At 47.0% G+C, this 14,717-nt stretch overlaps 1 protein-coding gene across 1 annotated transcript in view; it reads right to left on the bottom strand.

Moving 5' to 3' along the window:
* Positions 1 to 14,717, bottom strand: part of URB1 (URB1 ribosome biogenesis factor) — a 70,669-nt gene that overhangs the window by 28,986 nt on the left and 26,966 nt on the right. The window contains exons 16-25 of the mRNA XM_075593891.1: positions 11,694 to 11,810; positions 11,046 to 11,184; positions 10,522 to 10,692; positions 9,617 to 9,816; positions 7,536 to 7,754; positions 4,837 to 5,019; positions 3,715 to 4,558; positions 2,575 to 2,776; positions 1,301 to 1,487; positions 650 to 708 (exon numbers count right to left, since the gene is read on the bottom strand). Of these exons, the coding sequence (XP_075450006.1) occupies positions 650 to 708; positions 1,301 to 1,487; positions 2,575 to 2,776; positions 3,715 to 4,558; positions 4,837 to 5,019; positions 7,536 to 7,754; positions 9,617 to 9,816; positions 10,522 to 10,692; positions 11,046 to 11,184; positions 11,694 to 11,810 (2,321 nt within the window). The remainder of the gene's footprint in view (positions 1 to 649; positions 709 to 1,300; positions 1,488 to 2,574; positions 2,777 to 3,714; positions 4,559 to 4,836; positions 5,020 to 7,535; positions 7,755 to 9,616; positions 9,817 to 10,521; positions 10,693 to 11,045; positions 11,185 to 11,693; positions 11,811 to 14,717) is intronic.

The raw sequence follows: 14,717 nt of genomic DNA, 5'->3' as shown, positions 1-14,717 counted from the left end.
TTGGTTTTATCCAGTCTGGATCCACTGACCCTATATGAAGCCACGCAATAGGTTTTATTGGCTTAATGTGAAATGTGTACAATATTAGAGGCAAGACAGATTAGCAACCCAATGTGTACACAGAGTTCCTACATTGGTAAAACGAATGCCATTACTTAATGCCTTTACTTAAAAACATATCCATTTCCATGCAAACATATCCGTTTTTGCAAAAGAGAACTTTGCCTTATTCTATTCAAACGTTTTGGTGCAAAATACCTAAAATCCTGATCCTGCAGAGCCTTATGAGCTTTACAAACCGGGGGTTAAAGAATTATAACAGGCTCTGGAGAATAAAAAAACCAGCTCCAGCGTTTAGGAATCATATTGATATTGCAAGAGCTGAAGCACGATTTCAGGTCGAAAACCCTCTCAAAGTCTATGGGGATTTTGGCAGAAAACAGCCACGGAGTATATAGAATTAACACATTAGTGTAACTGATGTGAGTTACAGTGGATAAAACATCTAGACGATGTTTATAGTTATGTGCCAACCACACAAAAAAAATCCTTCGATTCTTAAAATGTTTTTTATAAAGAAGCTTTTCAGATTTTTAATTTTGCGAAGTAACTAACAGATAAAGCACATGTAGTTCTGCGTGTAACATACTTGAGTCCCGCTTTCACCAGGTCATTCCAGTCAGTTGGGGCATCTTCTGTGACACAAGGCTGCACATACAACAGGCCACAAGGAAATGGTCAGTGGACAGTGATTATATATCTCACACATAATAAATGCAAACAACTGGGAGAAGTCAAAGTAACGTTCAGCTACCTAGAAACACAGATTTGACCTTTAACCAACTTGGAGGGGGAAAAAAAGTAAGAAAGGGAAAGTTAATAATAATGTTTTGCATCTTTATACCACTATAAGAAAAAAAACTTGCTAGAGAGGAGCAAAACTTCCCACATATTCCCTATTGCAGAACATATGCCACATGAACAAAAACCTCAACGTGACCCGGATTCTGTGCTTAAAATTTGCCAAAAAGTTGGCAAGTGGGTCAAAAAGCCCTCAAAATTCTTATATTCCCTAAGGAGCATGAACAGAGTAAGAGCCCCTCTGTGCCGTGAGCTGGAGATCTTCACGCAGGCACCTGGAGATTTACCCCCAAACTGAACTTTAAAAGCCTCCAAAAATCTGCACATCTCTAACTGCAGCATTAAAAAATACATACTGACACCAAAATGGGATATTTTCAGTCATGTCATAATATCAAAGCAGTGATATTTTTACATCAGAAAATAAAAAAAATCCTACCATAAATTCCTTAAGACGTGAAAGCATGGATCCCTCGGAGTCTTGCGTCCCTTCCTCACGCTCTTTGTTGGTGCTGTATGTCACACTCAACCACTTCATACAAGCTGCCAGCAGCGTTCTCTTCCAAGCCCAGATCTCCTTCCCGGAACAGTCTGCCGCTCGTGATACAGAATCAGCCAGAATCCATCTGCAAAAAGTGAACATGTTTAATCACAGTCCCCATTTTATTAAATTAAAGGTGCGCAAACTTTTTGCCTTACCCCCCCGTGCCAGCGCTCCCCCCCCCTGCTCGCGCCCCCCTTACCTGGTCTGAAGCATCAAATGACGCTGCGTTGCTGAAGCAGACTGAATCACGGTATGTTTTACAGAGGCCTCGTGCGGTCCCCCGGCATTTAATTTAAATGCCTTGGGGAAGATCTCTGTAACCACCGTTTTCTCCCCCCCAAAAAAATCAAGCGCCCCCCATTTTGCGCACCCCTGTATTAGAGTATGAAGTAGCACGCAGATCTAAAATTCAACATGTCTGCGGTCAGTAACCACCAAAATCATCATCATCATCATCATCATATCAGCAGCCCTACGGTACCTGGAACCAAGGCGAGAGGCGGTGCAGCAGCTGCCTTAGCAGGAGACGTAGAGACCGGAATGCAACACTCCTCGGTACAAAAAGGTTTATTAACGGCACATTAAAAACAGTAAGAGAACAACTTACGCGTTTCGCGTTATCTTTGATAAAACGCAGGGGACCACGCGAAACGCGTAAGAGTTGTTCTCTTACTGTTTTTAATGTGCCGTTAATAAACCTTTCTGTACCGAGGAGTTTTGCAGTCCGGTGTCTACGTCTCCTGCTAAGGCAGATGCACCGCCTCCCACATCTTCTCCATAAAGAAGGGAGCAAAGGGAACGTACAGTATACATGGGTGCCAATTTGGGGCTGAATTATTCATGGGGAATTCAATAATTCATACATGGAAAATTGATTAGAGGAGTGAATGAGGAATTATATTTTACCCTCAGCGAGTAGCGTGGATATTAAGGATATAAAGGTTTACCTTTAGCGGACAATTACGATAGCTCTCTTTACTAGATTGAATTGTGGTTTACTGGGTGTTCGAGCGCTCGAGGAATTGACTTTTGATCATTTTTTTCCCCAGAATGATTCTACTAATAAACAATCCCTTCTGTTCCCAATGTGATTCTGTACTGTATATAAAAGAATGTTCTGCGCGTTATTCCTAGAAGTTGTTAAACAATGGGAAGCACAATACACTTACTTTTCCTGGCTACATGACTGCCCCAGAATCTCAGGGAGCTGGTCACGAAGTTTCCTTAAGTCACCAATATCGGACGCTTCAATAAGTTTGGAAAACACCACGACTTGTTCAGATGATCCTTCAGATGTCTCTGTGCTGAGTGCGACATTCAACAGTTTGCTCCAGAAGGCGTCTTTCAGGACAAGTAGAACAGCAGAGGATACTAGGAGAGCAACAATATTATATTAGTTCTGAAGGGCCCTGCAAGCCAATGATAGTTATCACACAAATAGTTATTTAACCAAAGGAGTAGCACCGACTCTGAAAACAATAGCACTGCTGGAGGAGCGGGGTTCAAATCCCGGTGTCAGCAGTCACTTTATTTCCCTGTGCCTCAGGCACTAAAAAATAGATTGTAAACTTCTATGGGGCAGGGACACGTAGCTGCAAAATTCCATGTACAGCGCTGCGTACACTGTCACGTTGCGTACACTGTCAGCGCTATACACAAAAAAACAGGAGCTTCAAATGTTATACTGAAGATGGCACATGTTACGGTCACAGTAATTGTTACATTATTGAAGCACCGTGTCTAAATAGGGTTCAAGTCTTCTGTTATTTTATGGTCATTATATAAACAAATAATAATGTTTATTTTTTAATATTAACCCCCCCCCCCCCCCATAACTTTCTAATAACGGAACTGCACATACAACATACTGGGAGTAGAAATGCAAATGAGCACAGTATGTGTGTGTCAGTTTTGATTCAGTTTTGTCCAACGAATACAAAAGAGATTTCCGACTACAGGCTGAAAACTCGTGCTGTGAACGCCTTCAAAGTACTCCTCCAAATGTGTGCAATGCACCTGGGATAAAGGGAGGTGTCAGAACGGGAGGTACACACTCTACATCAGGCTTTCCCAAACAATTCTCCGTGGCGCAGCACCTGTGCCGGGAGAGGAGAATGTGCTCACCAATCTCTCTATGTGAGCATGCGGCTTCGTGCAATTCTGAACTACTGGAAATGGGTTAATTAAAAGTTTCTAATTTTTTTTTAAAAGCGCACGTTTTTCCTGGCAAAAGAATGACAACAGAGGATACATATATGAAATAATACGAATGACTCATAGTATAAAATTGTAACCCGTCTGCTATTTACCTTTAGGCAACCGTGTAAATTCAAACCGGCTTCTGCACTGCAAGTAGACACTGACAATTGGCAGGTAGGCTACCATGTTTTTCCTCAGGTGCTTCTCCATTCCGGGATGTAAACACCACAACTCGAACCGCAGCAGGTGAGTCCTGCTGTGCTGAATAAGCAGGGCCCCGATGGAGAGACAGGTTTCAGTCATCCGATTCAGGCAGTGGGCCAGGATATCGACTCCCACCACATGGGCAAAGGCTGGTTCCTTCTGCAGAGCCTGCCACAGCACGGCCTCTAGCTCACTACCAGCCGACGTTGCCAATAGAATTCCCACCACTTTCACATGCTCCACTGACAAGGCCAAGTCCTCCTGCTTTTGCTTCCTTTGATGGCCTTCGTTAAGCAGCTGCACCAACACTTTGCCATAACAACTTAATTGCCTATCTGCGGCAGCATAATTTTTGTCCCTTTTCACAAGAAGAAATTCTTCAGGAAGCCTCAAGATGGCCATAGTAATGTCATTCAGCTGAGCGGCGTCCATGTGCGGGTGTAAGCTCTGCAAGGCTTCCAGTTGCTGTGACAATTTATCCGAGGCCTTATTTCCCAAGGCAAGTTCTTTCAAGAGGCTCTCCGTGATAGCGTCAAAATACTTGGTTGCCAAATGAACGCTGTTGGTTTTATGAAGCAGTGGGGCACTGAACTTCAGCAGTTGGATCCCCCCCTTATTCAGGTGAGACGAGAGTAGCTTTACACTGACAGGGTTTAGAGCGTGTGGAGGGACACACCGACGTTCCAAAGCCAAGAACCAGTTCTCCAAAATGGGATGCCTGAAGATCACAGTGAGCATATCTTCCAGTATCTGCAACACACAGATAAATCGCAGGTAAGGTGCTGGTCTGACACGCTTGTGGGTTCAAACCCCACCTTGGCCACGAACATTGTGTTTGATCTTCAACAAGTCTCTCTATGATACAGTGATACTTTTACTTGGACAAACACCAGATATTAACATATATTAAGAGCACGTCAAACCCTCTTCAGCAACTGTTGAAAACATATATACAGCAGCATTTGAATATTAACGTTTTCAGGCCGATTTTTTAGCAAATTCAACAGAAATGAAATGTGCCACGTTACCGTGTCCCCTGAAGACTCTGCCGGTGAGCTTATGAAATCGCCGTCCCCAAAAAGCTCGGACTCTTTCTGAGACGCCTCTGCCGTTTGCTGGTGACCAATCGTCGCCAGCTCATATCTGCGCAGAAGACTTTCTAAAAGGTCCATGAAAAGACCGACGAGCCCGGCGCCTGCAGCTTTTCTGAGCTGTGAATAAAGAAATGAAGCCGCCAGAGACAGGATCAGCACGAATAGCAATACATTCAGCATAACATTAGGCATTAGCCGTTTATCACGTTCATACGCTGTTCACATTGAGACGTTGAAAGAGGTATTTCTTGCATCAACATGCGCCAGACTCGGATGTTAGGATGTTTCCTAACCTGTTTTCTTATATTTTAAGGTGATCCCTTAGTACACTGTGTAAAGTCGCCACAGACCTGCTGGATTTATTTAAAGTACAGAAAAAAGAAAGTATATCAGAGAAGCAAACTCATATTGGATTAAAACGCTGCGATAAATAGATTATCTTGAAACATTTAAAATCACTTCCCCAATTCCCGATTTGACACAGGCAGGGATTCTCTTGGCATCACCACACTTTGCACATAGCTTAGAGAAACAATGGCCAAGGACGTAGTACAGATCTTTGGTATATAATTAATAGATGTGAAAACCTGCTCAACCATAAGATCAACTTTCCAAGAAGAGTCCCTTGAAATAGCGTTCACTGGCGAAACGTGCGTCAGTTGACGTCACGCAGTCAGCGACGTCCTTTCGAGTAGGAAGCCGTAGCTACAGCTTACAACCCCATGCAGTGGTTTGGAAAGGCTCCGAGGCTGTTTAGTGTAATCCGGACTGCCCGAGTGTGCACCTTTCGTCCTGGCTTTCAAAGACCATATAGTAATGTAGCTCCATTTAGGATATTGATAGCGGTTCTGATTATTAGTTTATTGAAACCGCTCAGAGGCTGTGCAATGAATTCGGAACAGCCTCTGCGCGCACATTGTAGCTATTTATAAAGCCGCTGGCGAATGAGGACCACGGTCCCCCTATTCCCAACACTTTGACATTCTCAATTGTCTCCTAGGGAGTTTACTGCAGCAACAATTGGGTAACCACATTTAGAATTATTGAGCAACCCTTGGAAAACTCTGCCCAATTTTTTGGCTCTGAGAGCATAAAAAGCACTCCGATTAGGTATTTAATTGCTGTGAATTTGCCTTCTGCAACTAGCACAGTGGTGTCAGTTTAGTTATCACACTGTGTAACAATTTGCTGCAATTGATTTGGACCCCACAGTGCTCTGAAGCTCATTCTCTACACTGTGTGACAATCTGTTGCAGCTGGCTGCAGTTGTTACCAGCGCCTTTGCCCACTGAACCTCTTGACTGCCTCTGGGATAGGATTTTTAACCTGCCGCATTTAAGCAGAATGAACGGTTCTCATTATATTTTTATATTTGATATTAATAAAGATATGATTATTTAAAAATAACCTTCCATGTCCACTGATTAATTCTGGGGATACATTATGATAAACCTAAACTAAGACACTCACATTCAGGGATCTGTCACAAGGCCACCGGCAGAAAAGGGGGAGTCGGGAAGGCCCGACAGCTGCTGGAAGTTGGGCCCGGCCAGAGGTCGTGAGGGGAGGTAGTGTGAATTGTGTGGTGGGTGGGGGATGGGTGTATTGAGTGGTCGGGGGGGTGAGGTGTATTGTGTGGTCGGGGGGGCATATTGTGTGGTCGGGGGGGCGTATTGTGTGGTCGGGGGGGCGTATTGTGTGGTCGGGGGGGCGTATTGTGTGGTCGGGGGGCGTATTGTGTGGTCGGGGGGGCGTATTGTGTGGTCGGGGGGGGCGTATTGTGTGGTCGGGGGGCGTATTGTGTGGTCGGGGGGGCGTATTGTGAGGTCGGGGGGGCGTATTGTGTGGTCGGGGGGCAGGGGGGTATTGTGTGGTCAGAGGGGGGTGTATTGTGTGGTCGGGGGGTATTGTGTGGTCGGGCCCCGAGAAAGCTGTCGGTGGCCCCGATTTGTCAGAACTCTCTGAATTTTTCATAAACTGACATGCAGCCATTGTGTCAGAATGATTCCAGTCCTCTATAATTGACACACAATTACTATGCCAATCACCATCAGTGTGTAAGGGATGTGTCAGAAGCTTCTCAGCTTTTATTAAACCAACAAGCAACCTATGTCCCTGTTGTGGGGCCACTTTCTTTAGCACCCCAAGAAACTAAGGTTCAACGCGAGTATCAAACCCCCCCCCAAAGAAACGCATCTTTCAACACCGAATTCACAGAAAGGTCCGGTTTTGTTTCATTAACACTGGTGAGCATTTTTTTTAGTACAGATAACATTGGAACAAAAAAATAAATGCAGATTTTACAGAAAAAAAAATAAAATAAAATATAAAAACAGTGAAAATGCATAATCCCCTGAGCAAGTCACTTTATCTCCCTGTGCCTCAGGCACCAAAATCATAGATTGTAAGCTCCACGGGGCAGGGACTGTGTATAACAATCCTATGTGCTGCGTCCCGCGCACTATACTGTAATGGTTACGCGATTTGAGTCCCATTGGGAGAAAAGCGCTACGTGAAATAATGTTATTATTATTATTAAATATATGTAAACATAAAACATATGGGTCACAATCCATGAAAATAACGAAGACCCTGAAGGTCCTTTTAAACAAGCGGAGAAATAAAATCCTCACCCTGCTGAAGTTGTCCGCTGTAGTTTTGAGGCAAAGCATAGTATGTTTCACAGCGAGCGGAAGTTCTTGCAGTGTCAGCTGGGAGGCCGCGGCTTTCAGCAGCGTCTCCGTGTCACTCTCTGAAGTGCTACTGCTCACAAACGTCTTCTTCAGCAACATAGAATAGGACGAGTGATCTTGCAGGCCGACGTCCAGCAGGGAAACGTCAGGCCCTTTAAACTGGAAAAAGAGACATTACTAAATTATCTTAAATAGTTTTATTTTCCTTGACTTTTCGCTGCTTACTAAGTCTGGCCCTAAGCAGGAATATTGTTGAAGGCCTTTCAAGAATCCCACCACATTATTTGCACTGCATTATTTACACCCACACAGAATGGGCGCACTTTCCTTTGTATACTACCTGACTTGCTTAAAGCAATCTTCTCCAAGCGAGAAACAAAGTGTGAACCGTAGGCCGCGCTTATAGTCCTGGCGACGGTGACGCTGACGTCACGCTGCGGTCGCTGAAAAATCAAATTGAATTGACTTCCAGCGATCGCGACCAAGCAGTCGCGCCGCTCCTACTCCCACTATAAGCGCACGCGACGGAATCAATACATTTGTTTTGACACAAAGTCGCGTCGCCGGGACTATAAGCGCGGTCTTAAGGATTAGGAGCCAAACACCAATTAAGGCAGGGGGTCTCAACTAGAGTCCTCAAGACCCCCCAACATGTCAGGTTATAAGGATATCCCTGCTTCAGCACAAGTGTCTCAATCAGTGGCTCAGACAAAGAACTTGCTTCAGTCGAAGACTAAGGCTGCGAACCCGCTGCGGCCGGCGGCGGCCGCGGGCCACCAGCTCCTTTCCTCCAGTCTGAAGGTCCCCGCTGGCTCCTTCAGACATGGCTGACTGCGCGCTGTGACGCGTCAGCCGGCCGATGCTGCAAGCTTCTGGTGATCAGAAGCGCTGACGCGTCACGTGGTGCAGCAGTCAGCCAATGAGGAGGGAAAGGAGGCGGCTACGGGGAGGGAGGCGGCCACCCTGTCTGTGCAGCCGTGCATAGCGCCGCCCCCCCCTCTGGTGCCCTTTCGCAGGCTGCCCCTGGTCCGGGAGGGGGGGAGAGGAGGGGAGCTCCGGGAGGGGGGGGGGGGAGAGGGACCGACAGGGGGGAGAGGGACCGACAGGTTGGGGGGGGGGGGGGGAAGGGGGGAGGGGATAGCACGAGAGCCTCCCGCTCAAACCACGCCCCCAGCTCCCGCTCCCTACAGACCGCAGGGAGCGGTCAATTGCAGGGCCTGAGGGGTTCGGCTGAGGGGCTGCAGCGCTGTGCTGTGGGGCTGTGTGATGGTCCCGTCCCCTCACTTCATGGCCGCGCCCTCCCACCCGTTTTGGCCACGCCCCCGCTCCGGCTCCCTACAGACCGCAAATCGCGGTCTGTGCCTGTCAGCGCGCCGCCTATCTGCAGTGCGGGCGCGCTGACTGAGGGAGCGAGGCCTTAGCCTAAGGCCTTGTCCCCACTGCTCGTGGCTGCGTGTGCTATGGCGTGTGCGAACAAGATACGGCCCTCTTTGGGGCTGGCCCCAGTCACTGCCTGCGCACGCTTGCAGAAAGCGCGGTGACTTTTGCCAAAAGACAAGATTTTATACTTTTGGCGCTGCGGCTGAGCGTTGGCCACGTCCCGGTGGCGGTTAAGACAATGAGGGCAGACCAGCCACGTGACGTCGTGGCCGCCAGTCGCGATCTCCTGCCCTTCTCTGGGCGCACAACCACAGATCGCGGCTGAAACTGGTGCACGCGCTGCCAGGCGCTCCGACGCAGTGACTGGGCCTTAGCCTAAGCTACTTGTGCTGAAGCAGCGATATCCTGGAAACCTGACCTGTTGGGGGGAGGGGGGAGGTTTTGATGACTGGAATTGAGAACCCCTGAATTAAAGGAACAATTCTTGTTTCAATGCCTAACTACAGGTTCAACAGCCCCCACCCCAAACATGGCTTCTATTCCAGCACTACTTCAGAATGGGCCCCTGAAGCATACGCCAGACCAGCAGAAGACATAAACCAACTAGGACGCCTTCGGTGCACATTCCGTGTCTCACATACCAGAGCTTCTTTGGCCGTTGGTGGTATCCAGAGGCTGTAATATTCATAAAAGTGGCAGAGCAGAATATACTGAGCGGAGCTTGTGTCCAAGGTCTTTAATTCCTTATCATAGCACTGCAGCATCAGGCACAGAGCGAGCGGGTCTCTCTGAGTGTGCAGTATATCTGTCAGAACTGATACAAGGTACCGCACCACACTGTCTGAAACCCAAAGGAAGCAGAGACCGTTACAACGGAGCCGGATTTATAGCATGTATTTTAATCATGTATAGATGATGTCACTATGCATCTCAAGTTTATTTTAGGAAGTGTGACGTAATATATACGTATAGATCGAACGGTCACTTTTTAAAACTGCGGTCACCCGCTTTTGAATTGTCTGGTCTATAATATGTAATTTTTATTTTCAGAGATACTAAGCCCTAAACCAGCGGTGCGCAAACTGTGGGGCGCGACCCCCAGGGGGGGCGCGAGACTGCCGGTGGGGGGGCGCGGGGTTTACAGAGGCCCCGCGCGCTTCCCGAAGGCACTTAAATTAAGTGCCCGGGGAGCTGCAGGGCCTCTGTAAACCATACTTACCCGTGACTCCGGCGGCTTCCTTCTTGCGTCGCCATGGCAACGCGGCGTCAAAATGACGCCGGAGGGCGGGTCAATGGTGGTTAGGGGGGGCGCAGGGAAAAAAGTTTGCGCCCCCCTGCCCTAAACAACAGGGCCCTGGGGGATGGATAAATATGGCAACTTGGGGTTGTGATATAATACTAAGGAGCCCAATGAGAAAGGATTGCAATAATTCCTTCATAGTTAGGAATATCTGAACATGAAAACAAGTTGATATGCTGGCAGTCATTAACGCAGTAGTAAATGCAGCTTGGAAGGGACTAGTGCTTTACAGTGCCCAGAACGAACCGTTTCCATCCTCAGCGAGAGTCAGCAGCTTATTTCTGGCCTCCAGAGCCACTGGGACAATGGCACTAAATGGGAAGGTTTGAAGAATCAGGTCCTCATCCAGGGTTAATCCAATTTCTTCATCCAGCCCCTCGCTGCCCTCAACAATGACATCCACCATATCCAGGACATCTGCAGAAAAAGAGGGTCAGTCAGCCGCCTGTGCTCGGCGATTCTGGGTATGCTCAGACAATACTCGCTTTCTATCTCGTCTGTAGCCAGAGCGGCAAACAACCTGCAAAGTGTAAAGACCACCCAGAAAGTGGCATCTCTGGACTGCTCTGTTGTACATGGCAGTAAAAGGCCTTTTCTTTAATAATAATAATAATAATAATAAATAATAGCATGTTCTTGCATAGCGCTGCTAGTTGTACGCAGCGCTTTAAGTACCATGCGTTTCTTTCAGAAACTGATAAGATTGTGAAACACTTTGGCTAATGGAAAATGCGGAAGGTACATATGAAAAGTCATTCGTTGATACTGACCGTCAATATGTGAGACCGGTATGCTGATGGTCTCCGAGTCCTGCTTGTTGGAGCTCACCTGCAGCATGCTGGCTTCTTGAACCAGGTCAGCTGCTTTGTCAGTGTATGGATACGGATTAGAGACAACTTTAATCAAAATCTGTGGAAAACGAGGTTGAGACAAAATTAGAGACAAGAAACAAACCCAATTTCTTCAAATGTCAAAAATAAAAAATATTAGCAACTGAGCAAATGGGACTTGGACCCTGCTTTATTTCCAAAGCATCAGTAAACATTGAGACTTGGTAATACTCAATAGTTATTTGTGGGTAGTTGTATATAAGCTTTGAAAATCTCCCAAACTCCTAATTCACAATTGTTCATCTTGTTCAAAAGTACAGCTGTTCCATGCACCTAAAGAACAGACATGTGAGGGTTTGAAAGCGTGTATACAACTTACCAAGAGCTCTCATGTTTTATTACAAGGTACTAGAGCGAGGAGAAGCAAATATACATTTCCCCAGAACCAATATAGCCAATAAAACTCTACTCATCTAATCATTCCAGGATTCGTAGCCCTGCTTCCCCAACTGAGAAAAATAGAGTGAAAAAAAACCCAAATGACCGGGAGCCATGTTACATGAAAGTATCTGAAGGGGGAAGGTTTACCCGCTCCAGAAACGGAATCACTGTCTCCTTGGCGTGCTCCGTTACTTTATCCAGACTTGTCAACCAGAGATCCAGCTCCTTCCAGGTGTACTCAAACACGCCGCTGTCACGGAGAACCTGCATTAAAGAAATACATTAAAATATATAGTCAGGAACAGAGTAAATCAGGTACCAGGATGACGAGGTAACCGTATCCTACGTGACCCTAACCACCAGCTGGTCTTCAGTTTCCACCACAACCAGGTCTGGCTCTACAAACTCTCATATGCAGACGTTTGAAGCGCAAGGGAAAACTCTGATTGTTGTTTAAATGCTGGGGATTTTTTATTTTAGAGGCTGCAGTAAGCTTAGGACAGACAGAGCTTTCCGTTTGAACTTTTTTTCATAGAGAGCTTGGTTTCTTTGCATGAGGCTTACAACGCATTTCTTGGAGGTCTCTCTGGAAGCCATGCATCTTGTGTTTGACCTTCAGGAGGATCTGCACTGTTGGTATGCGGCCTAAGGCCACGCCTATAGTGCCTGCGACACGACGGGTGACGTCACCCGTCGCCACCAGCGAAAGTTATATTTCGCAGGGCAGCGGCGGCGCGGGTTTCTGGCCATTTGATTGGTTCAAGGGCCGTCACGTGAGGCGACAGCCCTTGAAAAATAAAATTTGGCCGGCTACCAGTTTTCGCGACTGCGACGTCGCATTGTTGCCGTCGCGCTTACTATAAGCGCACGTGGCGGCAACGCATTTGTTTTCGGGCGACGTCACATCACTATAAGCGCGGACTAAAAAGGCACAAGGCACGGCTAAACAGTGCAGGGGTGCTCAACTCCAGTCCTCAAGCCCCCCGTCCAACAGGTCAGGTTTTCAGGATATTCCAGCTTCAGCACAGGTTGCCCAATCAGAGGCTCAGTCAAAGACAGGGAAGATGGAAGTACAACTGAATTCTTGAAAGATGCTGGTGGAGAAGTAGAGAATATCTATGCAAAACTCTTTACATGCTGCTTGAAGAACAGGAAAAATCCAGAAACATGGAGTAATGCCATAGTAATCCTCATCCACAAGAAAGGAGACAAAGAAGACCTCAAGACGTATTCTTATGAAGGTACTCAATCTGCTGCCTTGAGAACAAGCAAGATTTCGCAGTGGATACAACGCAATGTGCCACATCCAAGTCATACAAGAAGTGACTTCCTGAAGTAATGTATATGATCTAATCACTACGTTTAGGATTCGTAAATTACGAAAAAGCATTTGATTCTGTCTACACCATAGCGGCCCTAGATGCACCAAGACGACAATATGTGAAGAAGCGAACATTGGTATTATACAGAACATTTACGGGAATGCCACATCAACCATTAGATTACATGAAGACAGAGTACAAGCACTATAAGGATCATCAAGGGAGTGCGGCAGGGAGACAACATGTCACCAAAGCTTTTCACGGGAACACTTGAAGAATTGTTCAAGACAGATTGGGAACAAAGTGAATCAAAATCAACTGTGAATATTTGAGTCACCTACGATTTGCAGGCGAGTTATTTTTGCCCCAAATCCAGAAGACCTCCAGCAACAAATCGGAGAACTCGCCAAAGCAAGCAAGAAAGGTGGTCTCCATATGAATCTCAGCAAGACCTAAGTGATGCTCAACAAATGTGCCAACTCTGCAAAGATCAAAATAATGTCTACCTTAGCTGGTAAATAACAATGGACGGGAATCTTTTGAATGAAATCAACATGAAGATGGGGTGGAGAGCACTTGGAACAAACAAGACAATCTTTCTGTCATGGGGAGCTACTGCTGGGCTGGAGTCCAGTGGCTGGGACAGGCTCGCTAGCAGGTAGCGAGGGTCCACGGACAGGCTGAGATCAAAGGCAGGTGGCATAGGATCAGAGTCTGGGTCGAGGCAGGCAGCAGACGGGACCTATGGTCTGCAACAGGCAGAGGTCAAGACAGGAGGCAAGAGTAGTGAGGTCGAAAACGGGTCTAGTAACAAGAATAGCAATTAGTATCAGCAGGCTTGACTATTGGGATACCCACAATAAACAGACACAGGATGCAGGAAGTGGAGGTCTTATATAGGGCTGGCTGGAGATGAGGGACAGGTGCTGAGCATGACGTAAGTAGCAGCCTCAGAGTTATCTGCAGGTAACAGAAGTCCTGGTGGCAGACCGTGACAACTCCAGGCTGGGAGCAACAGGGACCGGACACTTTCAAGGGAAACTTCCCCTGTACCTCAAGGGGAACGTTTCCGACCAGTGTATTCTGCCCATGCTCATATATGGATGTGACACTTGGACCCTAAATGCGAAGATAATTCAGCAGCTTCAGACAACCCAAAGAAGTAGGAGAGGTGTATGCGGGGCACTATCTGAAGAGGCAGGGAAAATTATGAATGGGTTCAAAACCAAACAAAAAAAAAAATCTGCGCCATCATCACAAGGGTGAAGAAATTAAAATGGCAGCGAGATGGACATATCGCAAGAAGAAACGACCACGGTTGGAGAAAGATGATACTCGGTGGATGGATTCCAAGTGCAATTAAAAAACCAAGATGACAACCAAAAGTAAGATGGGCTGTGATGGAGCAACGTGGAGAAGAGAGGCTTGCAACCGCAGTGCCTGGAATATCCTTGGGGAGGCCTTCATTAAACAGTGGATCGACAAGGGCTGAATATCTCCTTATTTACTAAAAACTCCAAGGATAAGGCTGCGGACATGCTAGGCGCACGCGGCGGAGCGCGTGATGTCACTCCGCACCTGCCGCAGAGGCAGTTTGTGGCCTGTGGGTCTGAGGAGGAGGAGGAGACTCGACAAAGAGCGGCTCTAATTCTAATTTGGGGGCGTGCCCATGATGTCACATGAGCGGTTCACTCATTGGCTGCACCGCGCACGTGACAAGGCCGTTGCGTGGCAAAATGAAAACATTTTGTCCCCTCTAGCATATTCCCGACGCTCATGTGCGCGCGCACGATGGACGTTCTCGTAGACTTTAATGTGTTTGATCGCTCCCCGTGCAGTCCAAGAAAAG

This window comes from Ascaphus truei, chromosome 3, assembly GCF_040206685.1.
Source record: "Ascaphus truei isolate aAscTru1 chromosome 3, aAscTru1.hap1, whole genome shotgun sequence".
NCBI lineage: Eukaryota > Metazoa > Chordata > Amphibia > Anura > Ascaphidae > Ascaphus > Ascaphus truei.
This window is presented reverse-complemented; position numbering and strand designations above follow the sequence as displayed.